At 42.4% G+C, this 12,012-nt stretch overlaps 1 protein-coding gene across 7 annotated transcripts in view; it reads left to right on the forward strand.

Annotated features, from left to right (window-relative positions):
* Positions 1-645: 645 nt before the first annotated feature.
* The window catches only part of DOCK8 (dedicator of cytokinesis 8), a 180,521-nt gene continuing 169,154 nt past the window's right edge, over positions 646-12,012 (forward strand). For 2 of the 7 annotated variants that reach the window (XM_045580144.1, XM_036433892.2), the window contains exon 1: positions 659-1,047. In XM_045580144.1, coding sequence (XP_045436100.1) covers positions 995-1,047 — 53 coding nt within the window. In that variant the 5' untranslated portion in view covers positions 659-994. Of the gene's footprint in view, positions 1,048-12,012 lie in introns of all 7 variants that reach the window. The other 5 variants (XM_036433896.2, XM_036433898.2, XM_036433895.2 and 2 more) reach the window with 5 other exon arrangements.

The raw sequence follows: 12,012 nt of genomic DNA on the forward strand, positions 1-12,012 counted from the left end.
CTCGAACAGAAAAGATCTTGCTTTAGTGTTTTTATTTAAGGGCAAGTCGACCGACGAGTAGAGGCATTCCTTGCCGAGTGCTCTCCTATAGCAAATCTTACATCAAACCGGTAACTTGAAATAAACACGGACTTTCCCACTCCACGGAGCCCTGGGACTTTCTGACGTTCCTTGCGTTTCCTCCTGGACTTCTCAGTCTGAAACTGAAATAAACTGGGCTGCCGCATATGCTTGAATCCCAGGAAAACTACGTGCCGTGTTTTCCCCGAGAAAATGCATGTAAACCCACGGTGTGTGTGTGTGTGTGTGTGTGTGATATCATGTTTATTCCTTGGACGGGTAATTCCTATTTATTTAAGGAGCCCCAGGAAGCACGATGGCCAAATCTTTACAAAAAGCTGTTATTTTGTATTCGGAAGTGTCCATTGACTGACTCATTGTGCTGTTGCTTTTTGTTTATTTATAACCTGCCTTCCCCCGGGCACGGGGTGACCCCGTCCTAAAGCTCAGTTTAAAGAATTCCCGACTTCGCCAGCTCTGTGCACCGGGCGGGCGGGCGGAAGGTGCGGGTCCCCGCTCCGGCCCCCACGCCGGGTAGCAGCCTCGCAGCTCCGGGCAGATGGGGTTTCCGGCCTCGCTCCGTGGCCGCCCGGGCATCCGCCCGCCCGCGCTCCCTGCTGCCGGGGGTCAGGGCTCGGGAAGAGCGCGCCGGCCGAAGGCCGCATCCGGAGGGCCGTCCGCGGCGCGTCCACACCCTCCCCGCCCGCTGCCCGGCCGCGGAGCCCCGGTGGCTGGGCTCGCCGTCGCGCGGAGACACACTGGGCCCTCCCCCGGCTTATTTCTGCGCCGAAGGTGGAAATGCGGAAGTCTGCAGCCTCCGCGGACAGATGAGGCGGGCGTCCCGCTCGGCCTGCGCGCCGAGGGCTGTGCCCCGCGTCCCCGCGTCCCCGCCGGTTGCGCCCCTCGAGCCTGAAGGGCGGCCCGCGCGCGCGCCATGGCCACGCTGCCGAGCGCGGAGCGCCGCGCGTTCGTGCTCAAGATCAACAGGTAAGAGGCGCCCCGCGGAGCGCGGCCGCACCCGCACCCGCCCTGCCGGCGGACGGCGCCGGGGCCGCTCCTGGGGACCAGCCTTCCACCGGGTCCCGGGTGTCCGCTGCGGGGCGCGCCTGAGACCGCGGAGCGCCGGGCCCCTCGGCCGCTGCGGTGGGCACCTGAGCGCGCACTGGCCCGCGCGTCGGGCTCAGCCAGCTCCTCTCCTCTGAGAATCCCACCCCTCGCTCTTGCTCTTGGGATAATGCTTATTTTAAGCAGGTTATTTATTTTATTTTATTTTTTATGTAGTTCGCTTGGAAGGGCGCATAGTCAGTGTTTATCTAGAGAGCCACCTGCGTCCCTGCTCTGAGCAGCCCCAGGGCTGCCACCCACCCCGCGCGCCTCCGCCGGCGCCGCCCCCACGGGGCTCTGACAGGTGGCGGCCTGGGAGGGTGAGGGCGCCGGGTGAGCATGGCCCCGGATTTCTCTCCAACTGCGCCTTACTTAGATGCTGCTCTGAGAAAGGGCGAGGGAAGAAGTGGCTGAAACAGGAGTTTTTGCTCTAAGGCAGCTGCTTCAAGACTTCACTTGTCCTGAGTAGGACCTTTTCTTTCCCCTCTCGTTTTATTTTTATTTTTATTTTTCAGAAAAAGTTTGGCTCCTGCTGACATAGCTACTATTTTTATTCCCTGGTCCAAAGGAGCCATGAAGTGGAAAAAGTGATTTTTTAAAAAAGTCTCCATTTAAATAAACAAAAGGAATCGCCTGTGGCTGACATTTTTACATTTATAGCGCTCCAGCAAAGAACTAAGGACATGGATCCAACTTGCCACGCAATTCATAGTCAATATTGTACCAACTAAATGCGAGCATATTTACTGCCCCACGTTCTCACCAGAGGTGCTTTAACCACTGAAAACTGCCTGACAAGTGTTTTGGAGACATTTTTGTCTTGTCTTGAGAAATCTAGACTGTCTGGTTAAAAGAAAATATGAAACTGGTCCTGAAGGATCAATTTATTATTCTACTGCCCTCACTGCTCTAGGATTTGTTAAGTTTTTTAGCTGAGTCTTTGAAAGGCTGGTTTCATAGGAAATTTATGGGCTGCTAGTGTGTAAAGAGGTTTGAAAGAAGGAACCTGTAGTGTAGCTGTGAACAAACAATTTCTTTTACCTATTTCTTCATCTTTAAAATTATTTCAATTATTAATGTGTACTGTATGTATATTGATGTTGGAGGTCAAAAGGTATAAGGCACATCAGCGATCTCCCTATGGGGATTTTTTTTTCTGCATTATGTTTCACAGGAGGGGCAATTCATTTGGGAATTATGGGGGTCAAACTGAAGTTACTGATGGATGTACTAATTGTCATAGCTGCTATTCCTCCATCCTTGTAACTTCGATGTCAGGAAGTGTAACTCGGGCAGAAAAAGACTGTGGGTCAGATGAATTAATTTACAAATAAATCATTTCAGTAGCAGCATTGGCCAATTGTTCTGTATTCTGATCAGTGTTAATCTAGAGAGAGCAGCAGGACCTGAACTACCGTATTTTTCGGACCATAAGATGCACCAGTTTTTAGAGAAGGGAAATGAAGAAAAAAAGATTCTGAAACAAATAGTGTCCTAAAATATTTTATGTGCATTAAAACCCAACATCACAGTCATAAACACATGTAACCAACCTTATAAAGTAAACAGCAGCATTTAGAACCATTTTAGAGCCGGGCAAGCACACAGAGACCACACAGAGCCGGGCAAGTAAAAAAACTTTTTTTTTAAAGTATATGTGTAGGCTATATTCGGACCATAAGACGCAGGGACTTTTTCCCCCCACTTCTGGGGGGGAAAAAGTGAGTCTTATGGTCCGAAAAATACGGTAATCCTGTAGGCAGTCTTGAAAACAGCAGTGAGATTGGTGTGGCCTGGTTGGAATCAGATCTGCCTGCAGATGAGCTCTCTTACAAGCTAACTATGTGACCATAGACAAGTTATTTAACCTCTCTAAACTTTGTATTTTTTATATTTCAAGTGGTCATATTACCCATCTTTTAGTACTGTTGGGGAGATTAAGTGAAACAGTATGTACAGAGTGCTTGTCGTGCCTGGTTCAGAATAAAGGTTAGTTATCCTTATCAGCATTACTGTCAACTTCATCATTGTGATCATCATCTCTGTTATCACTTCTTTGAGAGCCTAAGAAGGAAAGGTAGGAAGAAAAGCTGATATTGGAGAACTTTCCGTACGGAGACCAGTTTGGGTTGGCTGTGGTGATGCCAGTGTCTGGTTGGAGCTGCCTTGGGGTGGATGTTCTCCCTCATAGACTATCTATCTCTGTGCTGAGAATATAAAACACACCCAATGGAATAGAATGTGTGATGCAATCTGACCAAGAAGAGCCTCGCTCAAATATTAAACAAAATATAAAAGTTTCCCTAATCCTCAGGCAAGAAGAAAGACTGAGTGATCCTATTTTGGAGGTTCTTTCTCCCTTTTGAAACATTTTGTGTGTGGGGTTAAGAGCAGTGCTAAGGAGGTTGGCATAAATATTGTTTAAAGGAGTGGATTAAAAAGGACATACCTAGTATTGATAGAATTAAAATTCACCATTTATTGATCACTTACCATGCCCTAGAGTCTAGGGCCTAGACTCTGTATTACATATTTAATGGGTTATATCATTAAATCCTTACAAAAAAATCTTATAAGATTCATATGAAGCCTCAGATAGAATAGGGAAATGAAGCTTGGAGATGTAGTTGCTAAGGCCAGGCAATTTTTTCAAGGCCATGCAAGCAGAAGTGGTAGAGCTAAAATTACAAACTGCCCCAAAAACTGTGCTCTTAATTGACCACAAGCTATTTTGATCTATGTATCTTAAGAATTTCCTTTAAAAGCAAGAGGGAATTCATTTTTAAAAAAAATCATTTCAGTAGCAGCATTGGCAAATTGTTCTGTATTCTGGTTAGTATTTACTATCTAAATAAACTAACAATGTGCTATTTTGCAATTTTACAGCTGAAAAAGATAATGTTTTCCCTTTCATGCCTACATATTATTTTCTTAAACAGATCAACTTTCAAAAGTAAGACAGTGTTGAGATATGGCCATCAGTACACTCAACATGGGTTCATGTTTTCTCACCTTTCTACTCAGAATAATATAAACTAACCCCTAAAACGTTTATGGGATAAAATATGATTCCTATTGAGGAAATGTTGAAATCTCATGTATTAAATTTTTATTTGTAAAGAGCCTAGTTCTGCCCACACCAACCTCAAGAAAGAGTGAGCATACTTATCTCACAGTAGGAAAAAGAATGTCCCCACAGTTCTCAAATTTTGTGGCTTCTTGCAAGCAGCATTGCCCAGTATAGGGGCAGGGCCAAATGAAGGAGGAACCTGGGGATGCCCATCAGTGCCCATTCCCCCACAATCGCACTGGCTCTACATGCTCTTATGGAGCCTACATTTACATGATTTGAAAATCATCATATAAGACTTTTGTTTTGTTTTGTTTTGTTTTAAGCACTAAGTAATTGTATGACTTGTTATACTTAACCATTTCTCTAGAACCCACAGCTCAGAGAGATATAAGAGAAAAAAATCCACCATTGACTTTTTCTGAGCTGGGAGAACAAAATGTAATTTCTTATAAGTATTATATACTTGTCCTTATTTCAGTTTAATTGATACTGGCTTCCTGTGCCCAAAGACTAGATCTGAATTAGGCCATTCATAATAATGTTTGCATTTGGGATTTCAGGCACTGCTGCATTAAATTCATAATACAGTTTTTGTGTGAGCACCAAGACTTATCAATACCTTTATTTATTACTGGCATTTCGTGCTTTCATAGATTATAAAAAATATTACTAATATTCTGAAAATTCATTAAACAAAGTCTTTTGTTTCTTTCAAGTGCAGAATAGATGTAGAACTTGATCAAATATTAAAAGTAAAATAAAAAACTTGGATAAAGAGGACAAAAGTGCAAAATGCAGAAAAAACATGAATGACCTTTTGGACATTTAAGATTGAAAGAATAAATGATAATGGCTTATGCTTCTATAATGGTTACTTTATGGCAGGTACTGGTCTAAGCATTAACATATTATAACTCATTTACCCCTTATAAAGTAGGAACAGTACTATCTCCATTTTACAGGTGAAGAAACTGAGCACAAACAAGTTTTGAAAATTGTCCAAAGTCACAGACAGCTAATTAGGAGCAAAACTGCGATTCAAATGCAGACAGCCTTATTCCAGACTCCTCCCCCTTAACCACTATGACATGCTGCCATCTCATTTTATTTTTTTTTTAAATTGACACTTACTGAGTATTTACTATGTGCCAAGAACTGTATGTATGTATGTGTGTGTGTGTGTGTGTGTGTGTGTATATATGTGTGTGTGTGTGTGTATATATATATGTGTGTGTGTGTGTGTGTGTGTGTGTGTATAATGTATATATATAATGTAAAAATAATAAGCGTGATATTAGTGAGTGATTTATGGAAGATCAAAACAAGGAGCTAAGAAAACAGATTACATTAAAAAACAACCTCAATAATTTTGAGCATAAGAACCAGAACAAGGTAAAGGTCAAGAGATTTCCTGAGAAGAATTTGCTCTTTTGTCTGCAAAGATGATGCAAGTATAGCAATATATATGTATTCACATGTATAATGTATATATGCAATGTAACAGTGCTGTTATTTTTAAAAAATATATTTTTATTGATTTCAGAGAGAAAAGTAGAGGGAGAGATAAAGAGATAGAAACATCAATGATGTGAGAGAATCAATGATTAGCTGCCTCCTCCATTTCCCACACTGGTATCAAGCCCGCAACTTGGGCATATGCTCTGACTGACCAGGAATTGAACTGTGACCTCCTGGTTCATAGGTCGATGCTCAACCACGGAGCCATGCTGGCTGGGCACAGTGCTAACCTTTAGTAGTGATGGCAGAGGGGGATGGCAACTTTCAGGAATTACTTCATTTGTCTGATGTGTTCTAGACCAAAGAACAATAGTAGAGGCTTCAGGCAACTGAACTCAAAATTTTGGCTTTTTCACATTCAGAATCATTTTCTCTCAGATTCTTGGGAAAGCCACTTGACTTCTAGGCATCTTGTGCAATTGAAAAGAAAACACCTCCCAGGGTGAAATTTTGAGCTCTGACAATTCACATGTATGTGTGAAGCTAATGTATACTTTTACATGGAAGAGAAGATAAAATTACATAATGTGATAGTGCTCAGGGGACTAGATCTTCCGTGTCAATCTCCACTCAGAGCTAGTGATGGAATGGGATGAGGTTTCCATCATTCTTAATAGGGACCTTGGGAAGGCATGTGACAACACTCGGACTTCTTGCTGGAGAAGGCTAAGCAACAGGAGCTCTTCGTTCATCGTAGTGGCCAACAACTGGGTGCTTCTTCACATCTTGCTCAGTGATAAAGAGAGTGTGCTATCTCTATCCCAAAAATGTTCAGTCTAATTTATTACCAGTCAGCAGCCATTAAGGTTCTCTAGGCTCTAGGAAAACACAACAGAGCTTATAAAGTGTCGTCCCTGTGCTTCTGGAGTTTGCACAGTAGTGGTACAGTTCTCTGCATTCACAGTCTGGGGGCACACAGAATAAAAACAGGTAGAAATTTCTGCAACTATATACAAAGGCATCCGTATGCAGGGGGTGGTGAAATCAAACAAATGGTAAAGTTATTGTAGCATATGATGTAAGACCGTTACATTGTGTCCCGCTGCGTTCAGCTCAAATGCAGGAACAGAAAAACAGAAATGGTAGTGGCAGAACCAGAGCTTCTCTTGTCCTTTATTCTTTTCATTCATGTTCATCATTAGAAATAGAAAAGTACCGTAAGCAAACATTTCTACCACAGCTGTTAACATTTGGATGTGTCTCCTTCCATTTTTATAAGATTATATGGCATATACTGCCCAAGTATTTGTTTTTTTACTTTAAAATATGAGTAACTCTCCATGTCAACCCATGTAGATCTATGTTATAATTTACATAGGTTGTATAAAGTTGCCTTTATTGAATATGCAATGATTTATTGAATTAACTGTCTACTATTGAGCCTTAAGATACTTTCCAATTTTTCATAATAATGTATGGAGCTTAATGGAACAGTCTTATACATACATCTTTATGTGACAGTGCAAATACTTCCTTAAAAATGTCTAGGAGTGGAATTGCTTGATCAAAAGAGAGAAACATTTTTCAAGCTTTTGCCACACATGGCCAAAGTGTCTCCCAGACGTTATCTCTGTTTACACTCTCATCAGTAGCCTTCAGTGTGATAATTTCCTCACATTCACACCCAGCTGGATTTTATCGTTCTTTTAAATCTTTATTCTGACATTTCCACCCCCTCTCCTAAATGTGTCTGACCTCTTCCTGTTTAACTTCTCTTCCAGGTCCCTACATGACCTCTGAAGGGGATTAAAGTAGTCATGCATTTCTCTCTTTTCCTTTGCCTTACATACAGCTAAAGATGGTGTTAACCTCTGCCTCTCACTTTCTGTCTCTGTTCATTGAATAAGTGGGTTAATAATAACGGCAGATTGTTCTAGCCACTTAGTTCTTTTTTGAGGAACTAAGAGGACACTCTAGATGTTCAAAAAACAAAATTCTGTTTTAGACTCTAGTTGTTACACTTTCTCTTGCTTTTTACTTTACAATATAGTCCAGTCTGCCCTTCTTTACATAAATTTTAGCCCTTTTAAAGGCAATGGCAAATAGAAAGTCAGAATATCTGTCTATCCCATATAATAAAAGGCTAATATGCAAATTGTCCCCACGAGTTGGAGTTTGACTGACAGGGAGTTAGACGTACCTTGGCCACCAGGGTGTGGCACAGGACATGGTGGGCGTCGGCAATGCAGCGCTGGCAGCAGACAGCAGTGGACATGCTGCCAGGCCCGATGGGCTCTGATGAGAGCAGGACTGTAGCAGGATGGTGGAGCAGGTGAGTGGGTGGTGCCAGGCCAAGGTGGATATTAGTGGGGGCCATGATTGGCTGGCCAGGCCTAGGGACCCTACCCATGCACGAATTTTGTGCACTGACCTCTAGTTATAAAATAAGATTCCAGATAGCAAAACTCACTGTATTTTTCCCTTGAATCAGAGTATAGAAAGATGGATTTACTTCACATTTCTTTGGGATTAGCTTTGGAGTTAACACAACATGTTAGTATCACTCTGCTCAGAAATTTCAAAGGCTTCCTAAAGTTTTTCTAGCATTTCCATCATACAATGTTTAAAATTCATTGTTCTTCCCTTTGAAAGGCCAAACATAAAAATAGAAGACGGATTACCTAATGATATTCCGGCTAAACTGAAATAGATTAAGAAATGCATAACTGTAAAACCCTTCTACTTTCTCCCATCTCTTGACTTTCTGGCACACGGATGAGTTAGTAGGCTTGTAAAACCTAGGCTGGTTAGTTTGACAGTTCATTCATTCATTCATTCATTCACTCCAGCTAGTGAGGGTTACTATATTCTAAGTATGATTTGTATGATTTCTGGAATAAGCCAGTATAAAAGCAAGCCAGTTAAATTAGGTAATATCAGTTTGAATTAAAGATAAGATGGGACTCTAAAATAATGAAGCTATGTTTTACATGCCTCTTTAAGTAGCTCTGAAATCAACTGGAAAGAAGAGTTCCAAAAGTGACTTCAGGAAGGCAGCTCTATCAGAATGAACTGGCACTTCTTGTGTGGCATTATAGAGAACAACAGTTATTTAGATGTGTACATTCTGGGAATGCTTTTCAATCACTCTTAGCATTATAGTCACATTACTCATTTCCTGGGGTGGCCAGGAAATTCTTAAAAAGCATTATTTTCTCCATCAGATAAATGTGTCCATGATTTCCATTTGGCCTGAGATAAGTATTTGAGTTGATACCATGTTTATTTTTAAGTAATATAGTTTTAAGTTTGTTTAAAATAAATAAAAGAATAAAGATTGTGTCTTATTTAGCCAGAACATTTGAGTGAGGAAAGTTTGTGATTAGCAAAAGAGAGTATGATTACCTGCTCAGAAGTCTTTATGTTGTTATTTTGGCCTTGATACGACTGGATGGACAGGCTTGGTTTTCCTCTGTGCAGGGAGATATGGTGCCTATGCTGCCCCCTACCTCCAATTAGGCAAACTGGGAGAATGCCCACAGGAAGAAATGCTTTCCCCCCAGTTTCGGGCCCCCCCCCTCCCCCCGGCTGCCACACAGGGAAGTCCCCAGCCAACATGTCCTTTGGTGGCACCATTAGAGTTCTCTGTACTCAGCTTTCTGCTGTGGACTGAGACCACTCAGGAGAAATTGTGCTCTCGTCAAAGTTATCTACCTGGGGCTCAGGGTTCATTAAGGAGACAAACTAGAGTTGCTGAAGGGGTGCTAGTCCTCATGCAGTAATTTAAACTTCCTTTATGTTAGTGGGAAAAGTCAGGTTCAAAGTCCACTAAAGTGCACTTTATTCTACCATTTAACCTAAACGTTGTTTCAAGGCAGTGGTGACCATCTCTTCTTCTCTGTGGGAATAAAAGTGTCACCTCCCATTCTGGACGGCATGTAGCAGGTTCGATTCTGGTCACGGGCACATGCCTGGGTTGCATGTTCCCCACCCTGGTTGGGGCACATGGGGAAGTCAACCAGTTAGGTGGCTTTTTCACATCGATGTTTCTCTCCCCCTCTCCTCTTTTATTCCCACTCTTCCACTAAAATCAGTGGAAAAAATATCCTCTAGGAAATCTCCTCCCACCTCCCCCCCCAAAAAAGGTTGTCACCTCCCTGAGGACAGTTTGGCTGGTTTGCTTCACCTCCTACCCTAGGTGTTTCCCCGAAAATAAGACAGTGTCTTATTTTAATTTTTGCTCACAAAGATGCGCTAGGTCTTATTTTCAGGGGATGTCTTATTTTTCCATGAAGAAGAATACAGTACACATTTATTGTTAAATGAAAATAAAGGAAATTTATTACCTGTATACGGTTCGGTAGTACGGTAGTTGTCAACACAAACCAGACAAACCGTGAATCTTATAGTATCAAGAATTTACTCATTTATTCAATGACAATCATGTCATCATCTTCTGGAACATCATCATAACAATCCAATTCCTGAATTTCCTGGTGAATTTCTTGTGACTCCATTTCTTTCAGAATCAGTGGACCAAATCTCTCATGTTTAGCCTAAGGGGGGGGGGGGGATTTATTTTCGGAGGAATGCCTTATATTTCACTCAGAAGGAAACATGTAAGTAGGTCTTATTTTTGGAGGATATCTTATTTTCGGGGAAACACGGTAGTATTTTACTCTTTCATTCGGACTCACTATCTGTTTTCATAGCAACTTTTTAGAAGGAGTAGCCAGCTTACCTATTGTATTTTGTTGCCTATCCAATAATTTCATTCAGCTCAGCAGTAACTCTTTTTAAAAAAAAAATATTTTATTGACTTTTTACAAAGAGGAAAGGAGAGAGATAGAGAGCTAGAAACATCGACCAACTGCCTCCTGCACACCCCACACCGGGGATGTGCCCACAACCAAGGCACATGCCCTTGACCGGAATCGAACCTGGGACCCTTCAGTCCACAGAACGACGGTCTATCCACTGAGCCAAACCGGTTTCAGCTCAGCAGTAACTTTTTTGATTGCCTATGGCTTTCTCTAGGCATTATGAGAAGCAAACAAACAAAACCATAAATGAACCAGTATATGCCCTCAGAATTTAGCTGGAGTAAGCAAGTAAGCATAAATGGAAAAGATGGAGAACATAGGGGATGGTGTTTTCTGGCTGGGTAAGGGTTAATAACAGGAATGTTGACAGAAAGAGGGGAAGATATTGCAGCAGCCCTGAGAGGTGAGGAGGTGAGACTTCAGCCAGGATCTGAAGGACAAGGAGGTGAGTGCCAGGAACTAAACTAATGGGAAGAATAACTATCAGTAAGCAGATGGATTGGAGGGGGTTGAATAAGAGGGATAAGGAAGGAGCTTCAGTCATTCCAATATGAGATGTTGGGGTCTGGAATTAGGCTGGGGTAAGGAGAATTGGAAAGAAAGAGGACCTCGTCTTCAGGTACCTCCAAGGGAATCAGCTGGACTGGAAAAGCAACTAAATATTTATTCACGTGCTCATTTCATGAATATTGAGGGCAGTGTTCTAAGTGCAGAGAATAGAGCTGTAAGACAGACAAGGCTATTTTTCTAAAGGAAGTAATTTTCCAATGGGAACACCATAAAGAAATAAACAAGGAAATATCAGATACAGCAAATGCTATGCAGAGAATGTAAAAGGGCCTGAAGGGGCTGTGTGGATACCTTAGAGAGAATGGTCAAGGAGCACATTCCTGAGGAGGGAACTCTGGCCAAGACAGGCCAGGGGGATTAGCAAGTGCTGGGGCTGCTGAGAAACGTCTGGTGTGTTGGAAGAAAAGAAAGAGCCAACGAGTATGTCTGAAGTAGAGTGAATGAGGGAGAGAGGGGGAGCGATGAAGAGAAAAATAGGCAGGAACCGAACCACGGAAAGGCTATGTAGATCATGGGAAAAGTCAAAATGTTCTTCTAACTGCAGTGGGAAGGTTTTGGAGCAGAGGTGTGGTATAATTGACTTTTGTGCTTAAAAGATCCCTCTGGTTACCATGTGAGAAATAAAGAGCAGAAGGAAGGAGAGCAGCTGGGAGGTGGTACAGTGTCCTGGGGAAAGGTTATGGCGGCAGGACCACAGCTGAGAACAGAGGGAGAGAAGCAGTCAGCTCTAAGTGTATTTATTTTAGAGATTGGGCTGGTGGATTGGGTGTGGGGTAAGGGACAGTGAGAGAAAAAGAGAAATCAAGATGTCTCCAGTGATGGAGCGATGGGTGGATCTGATGATTTTAACAGAGGTTGAAAAGACTGGTGGGTGAGAGCAGGCTTTTTGGGTGAATCAAGAACATAATTGGGGACATATTAAGT

This window comes from Pipistrellus kuhlii, unplaced genomic scaffold, assembly GCF_014108245.1.
Source record: "Pipistrellus kuhlii isolate mPipKuh1 unplaced genomic scaffold, mPipKuh1.p scaffold_m20_p_12, whole genome shotgun sequence".
In the NCBI taxonomy this organism is placed as follows: domain Eukaryota; kingdom Metazoa; phylum Chordata; class Mammalia; order Chiroptera; family Vespertilionidae; genus Pipistrellus; species Pipistrellus kuhlii.